Source organism: Podarcis filfolensis, assembly GCF_964270895.1.
Source record: "Podarcis filfolensis genome assembly, chromosome: 16".
NCBI classification, from domain to species: domain Eukaryota; kingdom Metazoa; phylum Chordata; class Lepidosauria; order Squamata; family Lacertidae; genus Podarcis; species Podarcis filfolensis.
Window position 1 is genome coordinate 25,805,416 of NC_139620.1, and position 25,165 is coordinate 25,830,580.

Sequence of the window (25,165 nt, forward strand, 5' to 3'; positions counted from 1 at the left end):
CTCATCTAAAGTATGAATGAAAGATATGGCTTCCGGCAGAGTGCATTGTGCTCACAAGGCAACTTGGGCTCCCAGTTTTAATTAAAAAAACAAACCAACCAAACTTAACCCAACAAGTTTTTCTTAATTTAAAGAGGGCAATAGCAACCAGCGTAACTTATTCAGCATTTTATCAAGCTTGCCGGATCTCCAGTTCAGTTTGTGGTAAGTGAAGGCCAGTGAATTCCCTTTCCTCTTTCCTGGGAACTATGCAGCGAGCAACCTGTCCATTTACTATTTTTTTTATAGCACCCTTCATCAAAACACAAGTAAAAGCACAAATAAACAGAACAAAAACAACACACACACCCCGCACACCAAACACATTTAAAAGGCTGTAGAATGTTAAATCATTCAAAGACCTGGTTGAAGAACATTTTCACAAGGCACCTAAAGATATATAATGAAGGTGCCAGGCAAACCTCTTTAGGGAGAGCCATTTCACAAACTGGGAGCCACTGCAGAAAAGGCCCACTCGTGTTGCCATCCTCCAGACCTCATGTGGAGGCACACAAAGAAGGGCTTTAGAGGAAGAACGCAGGCCTGGGATCAGTTCATATGAAGAGAGGCAGTCTTTGAGGTATGGCAGTCCTGAGCAATTTACAGCTACTGCTTTGCTAACATCATCTTCTTCTTTGGCGATCACTCGTAGCCGAGTAAGATTGTCTTCCATAAACACGGTTTTAACAATGAGTCTGTAAGTGACTGTGGAGGCCAATTCTGGATCCACACATCCTTCCACAGTGAGGACATTGGTTTCCAGGCGGGAGTTGATCACGGTGTGGATTTGCCAAGGGTGCCTTCCTCTTAGCACGTTTCTCCCTTGCATCCTGAGTTCGAGTATCTTCAAAGTCCATGACACCTTTGGTAAAGGCTGTTCTCCAACTGGAGCGCTCACAGGCCAGTGTTTCCCAGTTGTCAGTGTTTATACTACATTTTTTTAGATTTGCCTTGAGACAATCTTTAAACTTCTCTTGTTGACCACCAGCATTACGCTTTCCGTTTTTAAGTTTGGAATAGAGTACAGTGGTGCCTCGCAAGACGAAATTAATTCGTTCTGCGAGTTTTTTCGTCTTGCGAATTTTTCGTCTTGCGAAGCACGGATTCCCATAGGAATGCATTGAAAATCAATGCGTTCCTATGGTCAAAAAAAGTCCAAACAAAGCCAAATTTGGTACAAAAAGAGTTTATTAAGTGCTCTTTAAAGTCACACATACTGTAAAGAGCATTTCAAAAATTGAAGGAACAATAATTTAAGTTTCTAAACATGACAGAAAAGCATTTAAAAATCACCAAAGTGTACAGTACTGTACATACATTTTCTAAGACTCTGGGGGACAACTCGAAGAAGGTTCCTCTTCCACTCTTTGCTTCTTGCTGAAGAACCTGTCCATGGTCTGCTGCTTCATCCGCCTTTTCAGCACCTCCCTGAAAGACGACATGACCCTTGTATCAAAAGTGTTCGCAAGGTCATGTGCCAGGTCCTTGTCAGGGTGGTGCCGCTGTGCAAAAGCCTGCACATCTTTCCACTTCTGGCAAATGTCCCTCAGTTCTTTGGAGGACAGCCGTTCCTCAGTTGCTTCCTCCTCTTCCAGCGAGGCCTGCTCCTGCGCAGCCTCTGCCTGCAGTTCGACCAGCTCCTGGGTGGTCAGCTCGTGGTCGTGCTCCTCCACCAGCTCGCTGACGTCCTCCTCTGTGACCTCCAGGCCCATGGTCCTCTCCAAGGAAACAATGTCCTGCACCACTGTTGACTCTGGTGCATCAGAGTCACTTGGTGCCACACAGTCCGGCCACAGGCTGCGCCAAGCGCAATTCAAATTTCTCTGGTTGATCCCGTCCCAGGCCATGGTGATCATCTTCAAGCAGGTGACGATGTCGAAGTGGTCCTTCCAGAATTCCCGCAGGGTGATGTTGGTGCAATCAGTCACCTTGAAGCATCGCCTGAAAAGCTCCTTGGTGTAGAGTTTTTTGAAATTGGCGATGAGCTGCTGATCCATCGGCTGGAGCAGTGGCGTGGTGTTAGGCGGCAGGAACATGATGTTGATGAAGCTGAACTCCTCCAACAAGTCCTCCTCAAGGCCTTTAGGATGAGCAGGAGCATTGTCCATCAGAAGCAAAGCCTTCAGCGGCAGGTCGTTGTCCAGCAGGGCCAAAAGCAAGATTGACCCAGTCCACAAACAGCACACGTGTGACCCAAGCCTTACTATTGGATCGCCACATGACACTCAGCTGCTCCTTGTCGACCTTGTGTTTCTTGAAGGCCCGTGGGTTCTCCGAGTGGTACACCAGCAGGGGCTTGATCTTCAGGTCACCGCTTGCGTTGGCACAGAAGAGCAGGGTCAGACGGTCCTTCATGGGCTTGTGGCCAGGCAACTTGGCCTCCTCCTGAGTGATGAAAGTCCTTTTGGGCATCCTCTTCCAAAACAGCCCGGTCTCGCCGCAGTTGAAGACCTGCTGTGGAACGTAGCCCTCCGTCGTCACAACCTCCAGGAACTCCGCTGCAAAGTCTTCAGCCGCAGGAACATCAGAACTGGCATCCTCTCCATGCCTGACCACGCTGTGGATTCCAGATCTTGTCTTGAACCGGTCAAACCAGCCTCTGCTTGCCTTGAAGACTTCTGGCTCGCCTGAGGTTCCTGGCTGTTCCCGGACGAGGTCTGCGTGCAAGGCCTTGGCCTTCTCACAAATGACGGCCTCAGTCACTGTGTCCCCTGCACGCTGCTTCTCTTCTAACCAGATGAGCAGCAACTTCTCCACCTCCTCCAGAACAGCTGGGTGGTTCTTCACGATCCTGGTGACTCCCTTGGCTCCATCAGTCGCAAGGATCTTCTCCCTCATCTTCGGGATGGTCCCGATGGTCGATGGATTCCTCCTGTACTCCCTGGCGAGGTCTGTCACACGCATTCCACCGTCGTGCTTCCGGAGGATCTCCTTCTTCATTTCCAGCGTAACCTTCTCCTTCCTCTTGCCGGCCTCTGCAGCAGCAGTCTTCTTGGGCCCCATGGCAGCACAGCTCCTACCTTCGCAACCCCCCCCCCCAAAAAATCAGTGCTTCACATCCAAAAAATTCAAAAGCACCAAACCTCCTAGAAAACACACAAGCTTCCAGATTCTTGCAAACCCCTTCTCAACTATTCCCCCAGCCACCTACCACACAGAAATCCAAACCCAGAAATCTTTTTTTTTAACAACAGCAGAGTGCCCGAATGGTCACAAAAAATCATAAAAATGCAGAAAAAAACCACACAAGCTTCCAGATTCTTGCAAACCCCTCCCCAACACCAAGTCCTTGAATTCCAAACACCTCAACCCAAAATCCAAAACCCCCAAAAAAGTTTTAAAAGTTTAACTTACCAAATGGCTGCAAAAGAAGTTTTGGAAAAGCTTCAAAAATCACCAAAGTCTTCAAAAACCTCAAAAAAGGCTACCACACCACGTGCTATGAGTTGCTCCTCGAAGTCAAGTCGCAACTGCACCTCTTCAAGCAATGCACCCTGGGTATTAACGGTTTTAAGAAAAAGGAAACAAACTTGCAAGACGTTTTCGTCTTGTGAAGCAAGCCCATAGGGAAATTCGTCTTGCGAAGCAACTCAAAAAACAAAAACTCTTTCGTCTTGCGAGTTTTTCATCTTACGAGGCATTCGTCTTGCGAGGTACCACTGTAGTTGCTTTGGAAGATGATCATCAAGCATCCGCACAACATGACCAGTCCAATGAAGTTGATGTTGAAGAATCATTGCTTTGACACTGGTGATCTTTGCTTCTTCTAGTACACTATGATATTAGTTTGCCTGTCTTCCCAAGTGATGTGTTAAATTTTTTGGAGACACCTTTGATGGAATCTTTCAAGGAGTTGGAGATGGCATTTATAAGTGGTCCATGTTTCACAAGCATATAGTAAGGTTGATAGTACAATAGCTTTGTAAACAAGCATTTTAGTTTCCCTGTGAATAAAACCCTTGTGGGGCACGTCAAGTGATTTCTGACAGTTTTTACTCCTCAGAAACTGTTGGGAGACATTTCTCCCCCAAATAGTTTGCCGCCAACTCTCAGTGCTCTTCAGCTGCATGGTTTTACTTTCAAACACCAGCCTCTGCAAGCTGCAAGCCCATGGGGAGAATGGAAAGATAATCATGACAGAATTGGGATTCAACTGAAGCCCTTGGGAAAACTGGACCCAAACGAACAAGATGAATTTAAATGTGGACAAGGCTCTACACCTAGGCTGGAATAACTAGCTGCACAAATATTAGATGGGGGACACCTGGCTTGCCATTATTACATGTGAAAAGGATCTAGGGGTTCTTAGTAGACCACAAGCTTAACATGAGTCAACAGTGTGATGCAGCAGCAAATAAAGCTAATGCTATTCTGCGCTATTCTATGGTTTTGACCTATAAAGCTTTATACAGCTCAGGACCTCAATACCTCAAGGACCACCTCTCCCCATATGAACTGATCCAGACTCTGCAACCATCATCTGAAGCCCTTCTTCATGTTTCCTCCCCCCCCACTGGAGGTTTGAAGGGTTGAAACACAGGAATATGCCTCTCTTTTTTTGGCGGTAGCTTATTTTGGGGAATGCTCTCCCCAAGGAGGCTCGCCTGGTGCCTTCATTACATATCATTAGGCACCAGGCAAAACCTTTCTCTTCACCCAGGTCTTCGGCTGATTAACATTCTATGACCTTTTAAATATGTGCCTGTGGGAGGGGTGTTATTATTTTGTTTTGCTTTGCTTTTGTTTTGTTAGGCATCTTGTGTTTTTGTTGTGAACCGCCCTGTAATCTTCAGATGAAGGGTGGCATACAAATTTAATTAATAAATAATGATGAAGATGGACAAGCATCCTCATCGGTTCAAGAATTTAACTTCCATATGCTGTGCCCCCCAACATGCGGACAAAGGAAGCAACAAAAAAATCCAAAGCCATTTTTTGTCCACTGAAGACTGAACACTTCACCGCCCCTTCCAATTCAATACAATGCTGCTGCAGCCACTGTAGAATTCATGGCACTTGCTAGGGGTAGAATCCAACTTGGTGCCACTACTCTCAATCTAACTGTGTAAAGATTTCTTGCTGCATAATTGAATGTTCCCCCCTCCATGTGAACACCCACTACTTGTGGTCTGTTCCTCCGACCTCCTGGAAGAGTTCTGCGGAAAGCACAAGGGAGGCGACGCGGCAGTTGAATAGGTTTTCAGCAAAAGACATTTCAACAGCACTGTGTGCCCTTAATTCCCCAAGGCGGTGCCAGTGAAGCAAGCAAAGGGCTTCGGGAACTGCACAGGACTGCTGAGTAAAGCCCTAGACTTGTCAACACAATACAATGAGGTTGGGCAGGCACTACCCTGGCCAACGCCTCCTGGCCCAATCCCAAATTACACAACAGTGGGATTAACAGCTGCCGCTTCCACGGGAAAACCTGCTTTGTAAAGAGAGCCAGGATACTGGACAAATTGATTACGGTGAAGCTGGCATCGTGATAGCTCATGTGGCAAAATGGCTCCAAAGACTGCTGTGAGTCAGGAAGACTCCTGCTTCAGTTCCACCAGCAATGAGCACACAGCAGACCACTGTCCCCCTCAGCAGGAGGGCACATAACAGGGTGATATTATGGCTGTTCAGGATAGAAAGAGAATACAAAGGAATATACTTAAGCCGTATTTGAAGTATCGCTAGTAGTGGAATAAATGAATCCGTCACTTACAGAACTAGCTTAAACCCAGTTAAACCAGATGATAGTTTTAAGTGATCATAAATGCACAGCAGGTACGTAATGTTGTGGAACATCAACTATAAAATCACACCTTCCTCCTGCAGTGGCAAGTCAAAGCAGAAAATGCTACCTGTCTTAAGTAAGGGCTGTTATTTAACCCGCTATTGTACAGTGTTTCGCCTCCTTATGTGCTGAGAGAGCTGGTTATTACAAAACGTTTTTTAAAAAGAATTCTGAGTAAACAGGGCCTTGAGAGTCAATGCCTCAATTATGTATAATTTCCACACAGTTGGTTTTAGGAAATCTTAGAGAACTACAGGCAGCAAATTAATAGGCACTCTGGATGATGGTGGGGCATTAATTACTGCACCATGACAGAGTCAGATTCCACTGCTATATAATCCAATTTTAAAGTAAGATTTACATGGCATGGAGAGCCTTTCCACAAGTTTGTACAACATGTAATCTGGGTTTATAATGAAGGCCACCAACCTTGATGTCTCTGAAAGATTAGACCAATTCAGGGAGGAGAGGGTTATCAATGGCAACTAGCCATGACGGCTATGCTCTGCTTCCACAGTTGGAAGCAGCAATGTTTTTGAATACTAGTTGCTGGAAACCGGAAGAAGGGAGAGTGTTTTTGTGCAGAAATCCTGCCTGGAGATATCCCCCAGACATCCGGTTGATCACTGTGAGAACAGGATGCTGGACTAGATGGGCCCCCTTTGGCCTGACGCAGCAGGCTTGTCTTAGGTACTGAAGGCTGTTTCTACTGAAGGTGGCCAGACCTGCTTCCTGCATGTTTCAAAGTGTGCTTGCCACATGCAGCTAGTGGAGGAAGAGGGCAGGAGGGCCACAGCAAATTACTATCCTCTTGGGTGAGCCCCACTGGTGCCTTCGCTACTTGACACAAAACACAGGCATCTTGCACCAATTCTAAATTCACTAGAAAAGCCCATCCTCACAGGAGCACTGATCGTTTGGTATATACATTTAAGCAACAAACAGTTAATTCATACTGACAACTAGGCTGCTAAGCTGAGGATGAACAATGATATGATGCTGTCTGAAAAAGTTAATGACCAGAGCTTTTCATTTTAAAAATTACAAATATATCCTTCACAACTGCAAGTAACAATTTGTAATTATTAGGACAGCAATCAATAAAAGTTCCACCATTTGGAGGGGGTATGTTGGCTGTTTGGCCGTATTAATAAAACATTCACATTCATTTAGAGGGGGCTTCAATGCCCCTTTGTCCTGCCCCCCAACCCACTGCCAGACCTCCAACCTTTCACATACCCAAATCTGAGAACAGCTGGCTCACAGCTCACACTTCCAAAGTCTAGGTACTTTGGCTTAGGGGTGCACAAGTTATGCAAAGCAAGCACATGTTAGAATAAATTAAATGGAATGTTTAGGATACAGAACTCCCAGCAGAATGTAGGAAATGGGTGCTCTTCACACACAACTGTGATGTTCTGTTCCTTTAATAAAAATCTTACCTCTGCAGGTGACCAAACAGAATGAGTCTTCAGTACTGTGGCATATAAGTGGACCTTGCCAGTCCCCACAAATGAAACTTTTGAACACAGCCCTCCTTTTTTGCAAGCCAAGTCTCCTGCTCTGCCAGCTGAACATTATTTTCAATATTTGCGGCTTTGCAAAATAACTTTACACTGTGATCTGTTCAAATGTGGTTCCTCAGCATATCTCCTGAAACAATGCATCTTAAAATAATAATAATCATCCTAGTGTCCACAAGGATGGTCAAGAACTGTTCTTGGCAAAAGAACTTTAGGATAAAGCTGGGCTTAGTTAATTCTGTGTGGAGTCGTATGCAAGAATTGTATGCAGCTGTTCCCTAAATCATTTAGGAAAGACCCAACCAATCCCAACTTTTCAGCTCATACTACTCCCTTTGACGCGTTAAAAAAAGGCAGCGGTAGATGGGGGTGAAATAGCATTTCATTTAAGCATTTTCTTCCAAGATTTTGCTTGTCCTCAGCATGGTATGAGGGCAAACGAAGAGAACTCAGGTCTCAGTCAATGCATGGGTGGAGCAAGGAGAAGACCACCTCAGGATCTCACATTTGCTGCCCTGAGCTCCACGATAGAAGAAACGGTAAGATATAAATGTGGTAAATAAACAAATAAAAATATGTGGTTTCCATAATTATTTATTATCTTCTGGTCCTGTTTCCTCCCTCAAGGCAGCTTCTAATTCATAAAGCATAAGACCAGCCCTGCTGGATCAGGCCAGAAGTGCACCCAGTATCCTGTTTCCCAAGGTAGTCAAGCCAGATGCTCCTGGAAAGCTCTCACAGGACATGAAGACACAGCCCTCCCCAGAAAGAATTGAGGAAGCAGCAAGAAAAGGGGGGAAGGGGAGAAAATATTCAGTAAAATGATTCCCTAATCTGGTCTAGGAGAAGAAGGGTCTTAAAACCACCACCTAATGCCAGGAATTCCCAGAAACTGGGCTAAGCTAACACACACCCCAATACAGGGGCAGGTCTTTTAAACCAGTGGGCAGAAAAGAAACTTTCATTTTTGACAGTAAAGATAAAGTTCATCTTAGGAACCTTTGAAACAGTTAAAAATAACATAGCCAGGACAATTTGTTTAGAAAAGTCCACGTTTTAAGAGACTCCCAGGTACAAAGCAGTCATCACAAACTTTGACCAATCACAACAGCAGAGGACAGGATTCTCTCTTTCTCTTTCTCTCTCCCTTTTTTTTTTAAACGTAAGGGAATGGGGGGAAATACAGCACACTAATCAAACAATGCAAAAAAAAAAATACAAAAAATAGAAAATAGAAAAAATGTATTTACAAGTCATACATTACTATGATCAGAACGCACAGAGACAACAGCTGCTATAATACATGCACAGGGTCAAGAGGGGAGCTACTAAAAACCTGTAATGGATTAAGTTGTAAAAAACAAACCCACAAACAAAAATAGGGGTTCGGCGGGGGGGAGGGGGTCAAGGGCTTCAGCTTTCTCCCTCCCCTAAGTCTGCTACATTGATTGAAAAAATCAAAGAATCCCCTAAAATCCAGGAGCACACTAAGTACAAAATACTACACTGGTTGTTGTTTTTTTTAACTGAAGCTTCACTCATGGAGGGAAATGGGAAAGACAGCAGCATATTTGCAGATCCATATACAAGAAAGCCCAGAGTAAACTGCTCTACATGCTAAAAATTACAGCAAGCCCCTGTCAGCTACAAAGCATGATCCTAGCAGATTTTCCCATTGCATGTGTGTGTGTTTCTGTGTATGCATTTGTGTGTGTATAAAAGTCGTGCCCTTGTTCACTGCAACATGACATCTGGGTGGAAATGTAACTTGTTTACAACAAAGTCTTTATATCGTGTACTGCAAGAAGTCACTCAAATGTCTGTGGATTTAATAAGTCACCTCACACCACAGAACATATTTAATAAATTTGAATGGGGGGGGGGAAAGATTATAGCGACAGAAAAACCTCTGTCTCAGTTCTCTCTGAAACCGGAGTCCAACAGAAAACTGGTCCCAAAGTACTTGTAGGGTTTCCCAAGAAACTCCAAGCGCAGTGACCATTTGTCTCCTCTTAGTGTTCACAAGTTCCTCAATGACTCTATGCCGTTTTCACCAGAAAGTGTCTGTCAGTCTGCCTCCTCCTCCTTCTTCTCCCCTGAGGAACACTGGATGGCCTAGCACTAATCCGTAAGGAGGAGGAGGAGGGGAAGGAAGAAGAGGGAGGCGGCTGCCATGGCAAACTGTCTCCAGTTCCAAGAAGGGAGGGGAGAAGCCCCCACTCCCTCGACCACCACCACCAAAACGCCTTTGCTCTTTCCTCCTTTTCCCAGAAAGCAAGTCCATTTGTACAAGTTCCACAAACTGGTAATTCTCTCCTGAGTACCAGCCCAGCCACAGGGACGGACAACCAAGCTGTGAGCCACAAAAAAAGGACCAGGTAGAAGTTCCGGTCACTTTCCATCCGTTCCATCATACCTCCAGGAAACGTGAGCTGCTGGTCTTGGAGTGGAATGGTTCAGACCACATGCGACGCAGATCTCCCTAAGGAAAGGGACAGAAGAGTGAGCAACTGAGTGTGCACAGACTCACAGAGTTCAAAGGGGCTGCTCCTGCACCCAGATTATAACAGGCTGCTAAGGCTCCCTTTTGGGGCAAGGGGCTCAAGGATGGCAGAATTCAGAAAGTGAAGCTGGACGATGACTATTTTGCTCTGTAACGTTTACGCCAGGGGGATCCAACATGGCGCCCTCCGGATGTTTGGGGCTACAACTCCCATCAGCCCCAGCCCACAAGGAAGGGCCAGGCCTGCAGTGCTTCCATGGTATGAAGTGCCCTCTGGCAGCTCAGGTTGATACAGCAGAGACCTCTTTGGATGCACCAGCTGGAGGTAGGACAGGCAGCGACAGGTAGTGGCATCACCCAACTCAGGGAGTGCTCCCCTAGCACCCATCTTGACATCATTTCATTACCAACTGTGAACCTTAATACCTACTAAGTGGGCTTTTAAGCTGACTTTCAGGTATTTATTTTATTGTATTTGTTTAGAGTTGTTGTTGTTGTTCTTGATGTTGTACAGGCAACTCCCCACTTACGCAGGGATTACGTTCCAGACCCCCATGCGCATAAGCAAAAGGTAAGTGGGGAACCTTGTCAGGGCGGGGAACTAGGGTGATGTCTTCTTCTTTTACAACAAAAAAGTTCAGAGCTCTTTGGAACCCTACATAACAAAAAGCAACCTATACTGTATCTTTGCCTCCAGATCACCAGAACGGACAGGGAACAGGACTGAGCCCGCCACATTACAGCTTCCTGCCCAACAGCTGTTGAGCGGGCTAGCCTGGCAGCAGCGAGGGCTCCTGTGTACTATTTTGGAGCCCACAAGTTTTTTTCTGCCTTTAAAACCTCTTCAGGCTCTGGGGAGGGTCTCCTTGCGAGTCACAAGGACTTTCCAGCTCTCTCCCACCATTTCCAGGCTTGAACTGATTTATATTTATTTATTTCGTGGAGTTGCCCTACATGCAGTTGCGCCCAAGTCAAGCATGTGTAAGTGGGGAAGTATATAGTGTATACAGTACAGTGGTACCTCTGGTTATGTACTTAATTCGTTCCGGAGGTCCGTTCTTAACCTGAAACTGTTCTTAACCTGAAGCACCACTTTGGCTAATGGGGCCTCCTGCTGCCACTGCACCGCCAGAGCACAATTTCTGTTCTCATCCTGAAGCAAAGTTCTTAACCCGAGGTACTATTTCTGGGTTAGCAGAGTTTGTAACTTGAATCATATGTAACCTGAAGCGTATGTAACCCGAGGTACCAGTATAGTATATACTGTATATAGTGGTAGTATGTTGTAGGATGCATATATCCTAACAAAAATAACTTCTTTTTTTGCTGCTTTCAGTGGCTGTGCACAACAATTCAAAAGGATGGGCCTTGCAATAGCACAGCAGATGCTGGGGAGGGGAGGGGGTTAGACAGTACATCACTGATGTGCCCAAGGAGATTCCCACAGACGTGACTCCCAGCACTCCTCTCACCTTTAAATAGGCCATAGTGAGGAGTGGCAATAAGGTGAAGGGTACCAAGTAGAGGAGGGCGGGCTGAGCTGCCCGGTGGATGCGAGAAGCGACCGTCGCAGTTAAGAGGCCTGCAATATAAGAAAAGACAAGATGACATGAGAGCACCCAGATGGGCGCCTTTCTCTCTTAGATGATGTATTTGCTGTCTTGTTTCCTCTTGAGAGACACTGTGTATCATGGCAGGATGATTCCACAATGCAAACTGCACCAAGGTCAAGTGAACGGCTTCCTGAACTAAAGTTCTGTTAACAGCTTTTTAATAATAAGCCTCTGCTTTAACTTTCCAGAGCAAATGGCTTCTAATCTCATGGTAGTGAGGAAAAACTTCAAAGCACAGAAATGATCTCTGTGGCAGCCTTGCAAAGAGACAGAAGGCAAATTTGCCCCTGAGCTCTTTTGCTCCTTCCTTTAATTGCCCTCTGCACTCCAAAACCAATTTCCTCTTTGCAAATCCCCTAAACACACATGTTTTGTACACATACTTTGCAAGCAGTCAACACATCAAACGTGCATGGCTATTCTCGGTATTTTGCTTTCAGTGTCTAGATTTAAGATACCCTTTGTTGCAAAGTTTTTTAAAAAACATCAAAATCCTGCTTGTAACAAAGAGAACTTCTCAAAATAAAAACAAGTTTGCTTTAATTCCTGTTTCAGATGTCTATAAATGGAGTTCACATGTTTACAAAATAGTTCCCAATGAAATTTTAAGTCTTGCAATTTAACCATTCCAATTCTTTAACAGTCACTGCCAAGAAGAGGAATTTCTGTCCTCTTGTTTTTCCAATATCAGCCTAATGCCAAGTGACTGAACTCCATTCACTTTTTGGAAAGAAAACTTTAGCACACCCCAAAGTGCAACCGTTGCTCTTTCCCTCAATCCCAGAATCTTATCCTTTAGCACACTTTTAAAACTTTCTCTTCTATCACTCTTCAGTTCAGGTTTACAAACAGCAACTTTGTCTACTCGCTTCTGGCAAATAAAACCAATGTCCTCCAAACCAAGATGTTTGCGTGAGCACCTTCTATCCTTTAGGAAAAACATTACAGTTAAAAGCATCTTGCACAAAATTGCAAGATACATCAAACTTTAAAGGTGGGGGGGAGATCCATCCAGAATGCACACACCACATCAACTTCTGCACACTTCCCCTTACCTACGAAGTATCCAATGAGTGTGCAGTGAAAATAGGAGACTTTCTGCATGCGGCCAGAGATGTTCCCTGGTCCTGGAGCACCACAGGAATCGCTGTTGGCTTGCTTCTTGTAGTTATCATAACGCAGGACAAAGCAGAGAAGGAGGCCAGGCATCACAATGTCTCCAATTCCCAGCATGGAGAAGTGGCTGCCTGTGGAACTGGAAAACAAGGAGCTAGGTTAACTCGGGAGCCAGCTCCCCTCCCCACCCCACAAACCCTTCTTCTCTGACCAACCATCAGCACACAGACCCTCGGGTTAGGGTGCAAGCAAAAAGGAAACCACTTTCCTAATTGTGGCCCCAAAGCTTCTTGGGTTCTTCTTAAAACAGCACATCTACCACAAAACAATTTCCCAAGAGCAAAATGTAAAGAAGCCTCAGTAAAGGATGTGAGGCAAAAAGGTGACTCCTACCTTGGAAATACAAGTTTGCCAGGCAGCGACAAGCGGGGGACATCTCGACCTACATTTGGTCCAAGGTGGAGCTTCCGTGATAAAACATCAAGCGGATTATCAGCTGGTTGTGTGGCCACTTTCACCATAACATTGCTATTGAAGATGTAGGCGGAAAAGAAGACCTGGGGGGGGGGCAGGGGAAACACAAAAGCTATTTTTGATCACCTCAAAAGCTATGCATCTCTCTCATTATCCAGCCTAGGATCAAGAGAACCTGTGAGCCAGGAGACCAGTAAGTGAAGCAAGTAGATGAAACGATACAGGATTTGCAGATTTGCCAGTTCCCAGTGACATGGCACTAACCCTTTTGATTAGTCTCAAGAGGGGCTGATATACATGATAGCATTATGTTCCTTAAGAGACAGAAGCCCACCTCCATCTATAGGAGATGCAAGATGGCAGCAGTGGACACACCCACAAGGACACTCAGGTTTGCTGGCTCAACAGGGACCTGTTGATACCACCCACACAGGTGAGAAACAACCCCTGCCCTTTGGGGGCACCAACCAATTGTGCCATTTATTTATTTTTAATATGCTTTCTATTAGTTTTCTTACTTAATAAACACACACAAGAAATTAACAAAAATGATGAAATAATAACAAAAAAAATAGTACATCCATAAATCCATACCTTCTTATCTTCCTCAATAGACTTCTGTCTTCCTCAAAGCAGGTCTGTCTTATCTGTTTACTAAACTGCTTCTTTAATCATTTTGCCACTTCTTGTTATCTGAATACTATACTTATAATCCATATTATGGTTTGCGAAAATTAATCAAAGCATGTCCAGGTTTTAACTTGAGGGCACTGATTTTTTTTAAATATTCTTTATAAATTTCCCACTCCTTTTTGAACTTTTGGTTTGGCTGTCTCCTAATTGTCTCCACCATTTTTGCCAGTTCGAGATATTCAAATAATTTATCCTGCCATTCCTCTTTTGTTGGTACTAATCCTCCTTTCCAATTTCTGGCAATTAATATTCTTGTTGCTGTTGTAGCATATAAGAATATTCTCTTTTTTCATTTGGAATATCTGGTTTCTTTATGAAAGTTTGCTTAAACATTTTTTTTAATTCCTCATATATAATATCCCAAAAATTCTTAATTTTTTTGCAACCCCACCACAGATGAAACAGTGTCCCTTCTGCCTGTTTACACCTCCAGCACGTATGAGATCTCGTTTTATACATTTTGGATATTTTGCTGGGAGTTATATACCACCTGTAAAACATCTTCAAAAGATTTTCATTTAGTGTATATTGTACCATCTAGACCTGGTGGTCAATAACACATTGCCATTGAGTGGGGGGCACTGCGGCCACTGCAAGCCTCACAAAGAAGTAATCAACAAGAGGACAGGGTGAGAAGTTTTCACACCAGTTTCCCCAGAAGCTCCAACAGCTTCCTCCACAAGAGTGTTCAGGGAACAAAGAGGTGTTGATACCATCTGACCAATGTGGCCTTCAAGATGCAATGAAACATGAAAATCAAATAGTGGAACTATATGGTTGCCTTGTTGCATTTTTTAAACTGAAAAGCCACATATAAATTTTCTAAAGAGGCAAATTTCTCTGACTGCCTGCGAGTGGCTGCTGGGTGAGACCAAGGTGGTACCCTCTAAGGTGTGCCAAGGTGTGTAATCAGCCCCTTCTGAACAGTGGGGGGATCTTCATCACCTATTTCCTACACAAGTTGAAGTGAATTCATTAAGTAATTAAACTTATAGGCTGCTAGATTGTAAACAAACAAACCTCAAAGAAGTTTATGAAAAAGATAAAACTGAGTTGGGGAAGGTCCCAGGGAGTGATATGGAAAAAATACAATGTAAGCGAAGGGGAAAGTTATGACTGACAGATGCAGCAACAAAATGGGATGTGTCTATAGATGCCCCCTGGTACCCAGTGACAGTATTTCAAGACGTCCAGGGTGATGGGTGCTGCAAGCCTGCCATCAAGGTCAGAAGAACTCTTTGTCTGGTTATAGGGATACGTAAGAAACTAGAAGAAACTCACCCAGAAGACATCATAAATTAATAGCCCCGAGAGCAGCAGACAGGAAACCTTGAGGCTGGGCAATCGGACAAAGGCGATCATTGCAACGCACAGGCCCATGGCCAGAGCTACAAAACAGAAATGCAACAAAACAGTTGGATCACTATGCAAGGTGACAGTTGCTGGTAAATAAGCCTAAGACTACAGACAAAACATCTACTGTACCCAGACACACCAGAGTAGGGATACTTCTTGGAAATGAAGTGGCAGCTTGAAAATGGAGGAAAGTTGCCAGTGTAGACTACGGACATATAGGGCTATGTGTATTTGACAAAAAAAAATGTCAAATTTCTGCAAGGCAGACATCCTGTTTCGTCCTCTGAATATGTTGTGTAAATTTGTATATCCAAGCAATTAATCTGCTTTCATAGTTTAACATGCTTCTCTAGATCAACCTCTCAAAAACTCTAAATTGCTTTGGGCAGGGAACAAAATGGGGGAACGCAAGGGAACACTTTATCTCTCTGAATCTTAAGGCCTAGACACTTGCTCTTTCAGTATCTGTGTAAGCCAACTATGTCAGTAATATTAACACAATGTAACATTTTCAAATGTTGGAGATTAAGAACGATTAAAAGCAAAGAGAGTAGAAGACGAAAAGCATTCAGTAAACCTGCAGCAGCATGGAATGTACACAGCACTCCACGATTCATTAGCCAAAATTTACTGACAAGCTCCATATAGGCAATAATATTTTGGTAATTTTGACATGAGATATACTGTTCAAGACAAGAGACAGCAATTCAAAAGTGCCTTTGCCAATTCTTTATACAGGTTGGGAAAGGTAAGACTCATCAGGAATAATTATCCACATGTGGGAAAGGCAGTCAACCAAATGGTAATGTTAATGGTTTGTTTGTTTTTTCTATGAAATATTTATTAAGGTTTTACAAAAAACAAGTTTACAAAATAAAAAAAGCATAAAAAAGAAAGAGATAAGAAAAAAATACAGAAAATACAAAAATACATAGAGAAGAAAAAAGAGGGGGAAAAATACAAGATACAAAAAGCAAATAGGTAAAAAAAATTAAAAACAAATCCATTTTTTGATATTTTCAAGCTCATTTGCTTGTTTCCTTGACCTCCTCACACCTCCCCTTTTTGTATTCCCATTTACATAATCAATTCAGCAAATCCTTACCCTCTTTCATTTATCTTAACTCAATATCATAACATATTATAGCTATATATTTTCATCCATTATCAATCCATTTTTGCATATTCTTCTTAACTTTGTTGCTAATGCCACTTAATTTCAATCCAGCATCATTTTAACATTCATTAATTTTACAATATTTCTGCAAATAGTCTTTAAATTTCTTCCAATCTTCTTCCACCAACTCTTCTCCCTGGTCTCGGATTCTGCCAGTCATTTCCGCCAATTCCATATAGTCCATCACCTTCATCTGCCACTCTTCCAGGGTGGGTAAATCTTGTGTCTTCCAATACTTTGCAATAAGTATTCTTGCTACTGTTGTTGCATACATAAAGAAAGTTCTATCCTTCTTTGGCACCAATTGGCCGACTATGCCCAGGAGAAAGGCCTCTGGTTTCTTCAGGAAGGTATATTTAAATACCTTTTTCATTTCATTATAGATCATCTCCCAGAAAGCCTTAATCTTTGGGCACGTCCACCAAAGGTGAAAGAATGTACCTTCATTTTCTTTACATTTCCAACATTTATTATCGGGCAAATAATATATTTTTGCAAGCTTGACTGGTGTCATGTACCACCTATATATCATTTTCATAATATTCTCTCTTAAGGCATTACATGCCGTAAATTTCATACCAGTGGTCCACAACTGTTCCCAGTCAGCAAACATAATGTTATGTCCAACATCTTGTGCCCATTTAATCATAGCAGATTTAACCGTTTCATCCTGCGTGTTCCATTTTAACAGCAAGTTATACATTCTTGAAAGTATCTTAGTTTTGGGATCTAACAGTTCTGTTTCCAATTTTGATTTTTCCACCTGGAAGCCAATTTTTTTGTCCAAATTATAGGCCTCTCTTATTTGATAATAATGAAGCCAGTCTCGCCCTTTATCTTTTAATTTCTCAAAACTCTGCAATTTCAATTTGTCTCCTTCTTGCTCCAAAATTTCCCAATATTTCGGCCACTTGGCCTCCATATTGAGCTTTTTCTGAGCCTTTGCTTCCATCGGTGATAGCCACCTTGGGGTTTTATTTTCAAGCAAGTCTTTATATCTTATCCAGACATTAAAGAATGCTTTCCTGACAATATGGTTTTTAAATGCTTTATGTGCTTTAACCTTGCCGTACCATAAATATGCATGCCACCCAAAAACGTTATTAAAACCTTCTAAGTCCAAAATGTCTGTGTTCTCAAGAAGCAGCCAATCTTTCAACCAGCAGAATGCTGCTGATTCATAGTAAAGTTTAAGGTCTGGCAGGGCAAATCCACCTCTTTCCTTTGCATCAGTTAATATTTTAAATTTTATTCTGGGCTTCTTGCCCTGCCAGACAAATCTAGAAATGTCTCTCTGCCACTTCTTGAAACAATCCATTTTGTCCAAAATTTGCAATGATTGGAACAAAAATAACATTCTTGGCAATACATTCATCTTTATAACAGCAATTCGACCCAACAAGGAAAGCTTCAATTTTGACCATATTTCTAAGTCCTTTTTCACTTCTGTCCAACATTTCTCATAGTTATCTTTAAATAAGTTTAAGTTCTTAGCAGTCATATTAACCCGGTAATGTTAATGGTTTGATCACAACCATAAGAAAGGCTGCTTGAACAGAAACATGTGTGACTTTAATAATTAATTTTCAGAACAATAATAAGAACACTCTCCCCAAGCTACTTGTAAAACTGAAATCCTCCCCCACAACAGACAGGCTTGAGCTGACATTAGCATAGACTTGAACTAAAGTTTCTGCAGAGAGAGAACTTTCTTGTCTGTTTGCTGTTCCGCCCCTTGGAAAAGCGGCTGAGGCCTGTGTGACAAGTGATGGAGGCTGCACCCTTTCTGCGTCAGGTGCTACATGTACAGTACTGGAGACACCAGCACTTCAAAAATGTTTCACTTTGCTAAGCTTGTTGTTGTATTTGAGCCATGACTCATTATGTGCGTGGATGTGTTCTGTCTCTGAAAATCAGTCACTAGTCTGCACAACTGTCTACTCCTCCATGAGTGCACCAGTGAGGCTGTTGCCACACCTAAGAACCTGGAAGTTCTGCACTTCTCCTTCTCTGCAGTCTATTACATAATGACAAGTGTTAGATTGACTAATTCTAAACCCACACCCCACTTCGGACAGAAAAGAGCACTTTTCTTTGGCTCACAGTAATTGTGTGAGGCTTTTCTGAGCATTTCCCAAGCTTCTGATAGCTTGGATACCCCCTTTTTTCTAAATTAAAAGTAGAAGAACTTCATTCCTCCTTATATATTTGCTTTATATTAAAGTCACTAAAATTATGTCATAGTACAGATCTCCATGTTTCTGCCTGCTTCTTTCCAAACCCTGAACAGTTTCTGCTGCTGACATACAACAGGCAGTTTCCTCTGAGGGTGGACCATTCTGCTGCCTGCCTGCATCAGGAGCAATTGAATGATCAAGATTCTAGGATTACTCTAAGATTCTCTTATTCTATATGGATGTTTCAGCAGAGATTCCTGCACTGAAGGAGGTTGGATTAGATGACCCTTGGGTGCCTTCCAAGATTTTAGGATTCGTCACATCCCATGCCGTCAAAAGAAAAAGCAGTGAATCAGGCAGAGGCACAACAACAGCATACTCTCTGGATGGGGACTTTGTGTTCATAGGGACCTTCAGTTTATTAATCTCTCTTGCCACACTACTTGGAAAAAACTGCCTTACACAATGCACACACGCGCACACACTTCCATGGCAAGTACAGAGTTCATTTTGAGTAAAGAATGCAAGAAAAGTTTCCACTAACAATTTTTCAACCTGTCACTGTTACAAGCAAGTAACCAGATCCACATATTCAGCAGCACTTACCGTCCATGAGGAGCCAGTGACCAGTTAGGACCCAGATAAGGACAAGCATCACAGAGAGGGAGAAAGAGAGCAGCTCAGCAGCTGTAAAACGCCCACAGCAGCCAAAAGAAATCCTGGAAAACACCACCAGAAACACAAAAACAATGAAGGCTCTTCTCTGGTATGTAGCGATAAGGGGGGGGGGATCTCTTGCAGCTCTTATTTGGACTGTGTTCAAGAACACCAGAAATGCCCTAGCGACAAGGCTTTTGTCAAAGGAAAGGTGCTGAAGGCATGAACTCAAGGATCTCCCCCACAAACCTGACTCATTTGCCAAGATCCTAAAATTAGATGAAAGGGTTATTTTGGCTACTCTATTCTTGGGCTTTCTGCTGAGATGGTGTCAGAAGTGTTCTACCCCTTCATGCCAATTTGGGGATGGGGGACGTAGTTTTAAGATACAGCTTTCCATCCATGAAGAGAACGATTTATTTCAGAAGACATTATTCCAAAGCTGTCATAAAAGCTGGACTTTTTTTTAAACGTTCCCTATGATCTCTAGAGCCAGTGCTTGTGACCAGAATTCTTCCCTCCCCCTGCAAAAAAAAGAATTTCAACTGTGTTTCTGTCCCCCAGCTAGAAAAGTACCACCACTATGAACCAACCCTACCGGCGTCAATCCAAACAGGTCATTTTTTCTGCCTATAACCATATACATCAGTTTTGGCAGGGTGAAGTGGTGATTCTTGAGAAGCGGCCGAAAAAAGAGAAGTAGTGTGTGTGACACTTTTGCCCCCACCCCTTCTGCTGTAAGATCAAAAGCGGGAGTCTTGCAGGGGTGGGAGCAGCACATTGTCCTCAAGACCTGGGGGAAGCAGCTGTCTCAAGCCACCATGAGCAGGCGAGTGAGAATTAGGCAGCTGTGACTCCCAAGGCAAAGCCTGCTTGGATGCTCTTCTGAATATGAAAGCCTTGAGATGAAGGAAAGTTGTGCAAGCTCCTCTTCGTTCCAGTGCTATTTGTGCAGGAGAACTTCCCAGGAGAGCGTGCCTCGCATTAACTGTGGGGGGGTATCAAATGTGGGTCAGCCCTGTTTAGAGCTCACCGCAGAAGAACTCTGCAATACCCTCTTTGTGCATTATAAACACAGGCGTGGAAAGCAGGGACAGGACTGTATTTGAACTTCTTCTCAGAGCCAAAAGCTCTACCAACAACAGAGAGGCCCATCTTGTTGAATCAACAACAGGTTCTTTGCACTGCACAGAACAAAAAACAACAACCTTCCTTACTTGTTTTGAGGTGAACAAGGTCGTGTTAAATACTGGCACATTGGGAGCAGAAGGAAAGCAAAGGCTATTGTTGCGAGAACTGGAGAAATGGAGAGAGAGAGAAAGAAAAGGCAATGTTAATACAGACCAATGTTGCAAAAACTCCAAAACAAGCACAGAAAACTAACACATGTCAACATCTGTGGCCAAGGATGTGAAGAAAAAAAGTATCTGTGGCCAAAACACAATTTGAACTTTAATTAAAACGTCTGTGAAGGGCTTTTTGCATTTTGCTGCAAAACATCTGAAGTCCAAGCAATTTATCAGTAAATTATAATCATGAAACTAGTATGTTCCTAAGGTGGGGAGAGCCCACACAGAATGCTTTGGTCAAAAGACTGACCCAAAACATTTAAGTCTGGCTAGGAAACTCTTCTGAAATGCCACATTTTTGTCAGTGGGCCAAAGATGTGGAACGCAGAGACTAATTTCCATGGGTAATATTTAACTGTTGCAAACGTCTAAATGCATCACCACATATTGAGCACAATCCTGCAGGAAGTCCTCCCATGCAAATCCCACTGAAACAAACAGGGCTCTGGCCCCTTGCATGGCATTTATTTAAATGGGTATTCTACAGGAGAACTTCTCAGAAGAATGTGCCCATTGGCTTTGGAGAATTCTGCAGTTCTCTTTTTAATTAACCTTCTCATGAATTTATACCACACCTCTCAACAGGTTCACAGGGTGACTTGCAAATAATTCAAAATACAGAGGAGGAGGCAAATGTAAAGGCAAAAACATTAACACGATAGCAGAAATAAAACAAATACAAAAGAGTGTAAAAGCAATCAGCAGAGATAAAAGAGGCAAGATAAAAAGCATGGGAAAATAAAACTCGCTTTGTCTGGTGCAAAAATGAGTTGGAATCATTAAGCTGGAAGTGGCTTCAACATCCTCTAGTCCAGGGGTGACCAACTCCCAAGAGACTGCGATCTACTCACAGAGTTAAAAACTAGCAGTGATCTACCCACTTTTGGGGGGTTCAGGTCAAAGTTGTTGAGCTTTTTTAAGGGATTTTTTGAGCTTCTTTGGGAGGACAGTGATCTACCGCAGAAGTCCAGTGATCTACTGGTAGATCACAGTCTACCTTTTCTACCTGTTGGACGTGCCTGCTCTAGTCCAACCATTTGCCAAAGTGCAAAAAAACCCCACTCCTACAAACCCCTAAATTAACACCCAGTTTCTGCTTAAAATCCTCTAATAGAGGAGGTATTGGGGTGAGCCTCCCTAGGGAGAGGATTCTACTGGGAGGGCACCACCACTAAGAAGGCTCCTCTCCAGGTAACTACCTACCAAATCTGATAGCTTGACAGATCACATCAAGAGAAATATAAGTTAAAGTCTATTATAGACACTGACATTTGAATCAGCAACTTGAGTTTATTAAATACAGTGGTACTTCGGGTTACATGCGCTTCAGGTTACATACACTTCAGGTTACAGACTCCGCTAACCCTACAGACTCCGCTAACCCAGAAATAATGCTTCAGGTTAAGAACTTTGCTTCAGGATGATAACAGAAATCATGCTCCCGCAGCGCAGCGGCAGCAGGAGGCCCCATTAGCAAAAGTGGTGCTTCAGGTTAAGAACAGTTTCAGGTTAAGAACAGACCTCCGGAACGAATTAAGTACCTAACCCAAGGTACCACTGTAAATCCTCCAAGAATTTGTTTAATCCATTTTTAAAACCATTCAAGTTGGTGGCCCTTACTAAACCCTGTGGTAGAGAATTCAATCATTTCTTAGAATGAATTGTTGTTAAAGATGTTAGTCAATCTTCTCTTATCAATATGCCCATTTCTATTTGTATTTCCTGTGAAGGAAGTTCAACCAATCTTAATGGAATTTCTATGCAAATGTGCATGGGACTGCCAGTTTATTTATTTAAAATATTTTTAGCCACTCCTCATCACAAAAGCCATTGTAGGGCAGGAAGCTGACCAATGAAACCTGCATTATGAACAAACACAATAGTTCTGGAGAACCGCCCCCCCCCCACCATACTCTGTTTATAGGATGCACCAAAAGGCACCATCTTGGAAGATTTATGCCCCTGTGAGAAAAAGGAGGAAATGCCTTTAAGAGGATCCAAGATGCCTGTGATTTTGCAAGTACGTTTAACCAGACTTGTTTTTTAAAAATCTGCTGCTCAGCTAAAGTGGAGAAAGTTGTAACAGAGAAAAAAATATTTAAGCAAGTAATGGACAAAACACTGCAGCCTCTATGTGCTTGACTTTATATACATTGACAGGTAGTTTATAGCTGTTATATACACAAATAGAAGGAAACCACCAGTATTTCTACAAGCAGTTTCTTCATATGACATCCTCAAAACTGTGTCAATTTCCAGCAACAATGAGTCCCTATGTAAGATGGGGGAACGTGAAGAGAAGGCAGTTACCTGCTGTACATATTGTAAAGACAACTTGAACCGAGTCGAAGAAGAAGAACATGACTAAGAGAGACACAGATGCCCCAATGGGAAGGAACAACGCCTGTGTTGAATCAATGGTCTGGATACCTGCAGGAATATTATTTTATTTTAATAGTTTTTAAAGGAAAGGAAACATTTGTTATTTGGCATCACATGGCACACATTTAGCGTTCAGGTGCATTCCTACCTGATGTTCACCCCTCCCCCTTTACAACCAAAGCTTAGGCCTAACTAGGCATGATGTTATATATACTTTTGCAGTTGGTGTGCCCGTGCTTTGTGAGGAGGGGAGCTGATAATAATCAGAGATTGCAACAGGCAGTGGAGCTAAACCATTTCCTTTCTTGCTGCAGTCCCAAAGCTGCTATTTGCACTGGGAGAAAACTGCCTCGGGGTGCCAAGGGGAGCTCTCCTCTCAATGCAAACTGCAGCTGCAAAGGAAATTTTTTGTCAGGACTGTGGCAGGAGAGGAAAGGAAAAAATTCTGCCCCCTTCCTTCTGCGATCCCAATAATACTCTCCACCATGCCACCCAAAGAGAGAGAGAGAGAGAGAGCGTGTATGTGCACAGAATCCACCCTCTACACACTTGCTCACCTTCTCTTTCTCGGTAACACCAAGTAGCAAACTGAGATAACCGGGAGGGCAAGGAGCTGATCACCCCACCCACCCACCCTCAAAACATACTGTCAAGTGTTCATCAAATACACAGATTGGGTCTTGCCTGCATTGGATGAGCTTACATGTACCTCTCAGACATGTTTAAATTGGGCATAAGCTCCACAGAAGACAATGAGTCTTGCTTCAGAGTAAAGTTGCATAGGATTGCACTATTGGTCTCTACTCTAAAGAAAAGGCAATGGAAATTGGAGAAGCAGAAAAAGCACACAGTGTATCTTGTATGGAAAAATAGTTATAATATTGTATACTGTACTGAAGTGGAAAAAATGTGTGTGCTTGTGAAGGGGGGAAATCTGTGACTCATCAGAGGACTGATTAATGGAGTAGAACAGCAGGTAAAGAAAGACAAATGTGCTTCAGAACTAAAGGAGGTAGCTTTGCCCATCTACACCAGTTTAGCATTACCTGTCTCAAAGAAAACTTTATACTACAGGCACCAATGACAGAACCACTCATCTACAGCCCATACACAGTGCAATGTTGAACTTCAAGTCAACAATGCAAAACAAAATGAATTATTACAAGACTTTGTAATCAATTATCCACCCTTCAATTTGGCAGGGCTTGTACAGGACAGCCATGTTATGTGGTTCACACCCAGAAGGGGTAGCCTTGTTCCAACAGCATATAGGATGGCCTCAATCACAAGCCTGCAAGACCAAGGTCAGTCCAAGTTCTGCATCCTCAGCTTATGGAGCAAGAAGTCCTTACTGTTATTTGTGCTGTTGCCATTGAAGGGTCCAGATGAGCTGCTGCTGTCCTTTTCTTTGTCTTGATTCTCAAAGTCCATGTTAAGGGACCTACAGACAAAAGAATACATGTAAACCTTCTACTTTATATTTGCAGTGGTTATTGAAATTTAATACATAGCTTTGATATAATTTAATGCAAAATGTAATGAGTGTTACTAAGAAGCTGCCCAAAAGTGATACCCCTCTACTTTTCTGCAAAATATTCAGAACAGCTTACAAACATGAAACTGTAAGCAGAAAAAATTACAAAAGCAATGTATAAACAGCTGCAACAAAATGATAAAAGCAGCAAACATAAGAATAAGCTTAGAAGCAGAAGTCAAAAGGGGGAGAAAAACCATTGAATTCAGCAGAACCTTAAAGGCCTGCTGAAATAAAAACATGTATTCAACAGATATCTAAAAGCAAAGAGAAGGGAAGTCTAAACAGATTACTTATTCATTTCTTTATTTAAAGTGTAAGATTTGTACCCTTCAAATCTATAGACCGTCAGAAGTGGAGTCAAGAACATGATTCCATGAAGTAAATTGATTAGTCGAGTCCAAAGCAAGCATTGAACATGCAGGGATGGAGTGAGTCGCTTGTCCCAAGAGTCTCTCCCCCACTCCCCCAGTTGACAGTCACCCAACAACCAAAGGTGGAGATGATGCATCTGCACTCACATTAAATTGCCTTGAAAAAGAATAGCAAATTCAAAATGCTTTCAGTAATTTTGTAAAAATAAAATAAAATACCCAGTCTTGCCTGGCAGCTCTGGATGCTTCCCTTCTGGGTCCGTCCGCCAAATGATTCAAAAAACATGTCACTCCATCCCCCTAAACAATCTTAAACCTTCCAGAATGAAAGTGATGTGTGGCTAGAAAGCAAGCCTCTATGCTTTAGGATGAGAACAAATTGGCAAAATGTTCATTTTTTCTTTAAAATACAGCTT

General features: G+C 42.9%; 2 protein-coding genes across 2 annotated transcripts in view; one reads left to right on the plus strand and one right to left on the minus strand.

Annotated features, from left to right (window-relative positions):
- HNF1A (HNF1 homeobox A) overlaps positions 1-25,165 on the plus strand; it is a 215,194-nt gene that overhangs the window by 134,633 nt on the left and 55,396 nt on the right. The window lies entirely within an intron of this gene.
- The window catches only part of SPPL3 (signal peptide peptidase like 3), a 37,655-nt gene continuing 20,410 nt past the window's right edge, over positions 7,921-25,165 (minus strand). Inside the window, exons 3-11 of the mRNA XM_083590438.1 lie at positions 24,194-24,282; positions 22,770-22,889; positions 20,328-20,406; positions 19,060-19,172; positions 15,025-15,131; positions 12,970-13,133; positions 12,516-12,715; positions 11,320-11,429; positions 7,921-9,826 (exon numbers count right to left, since the gene is read on the minus strand). Of these exons, the coding sequence (XP_083446564.1) occupies positions 9,755-9,826; positions 11,320-11,429; positions 12,516-12,715; positions 12,970-13,133; positions 15,025-15,131; positions 19,060-19,172; positions 20,328-20,406; positions 22,770-22,889; positions 24,194-24,282 (1,054 nt within the window). The 3' untranslated portion in view covers positions 7,921-9,754. The remainder of the gene's footprint in view (positions 9,827-11,319; positions 11,430-12,515; positions 12,716-12,969; positions 13,134-15,024; positions 15,132-19,059; positions 19,173-20,327; positions 20,407-22,769; positions 22,890-24,193; positions 24,283-25,165) is intronic.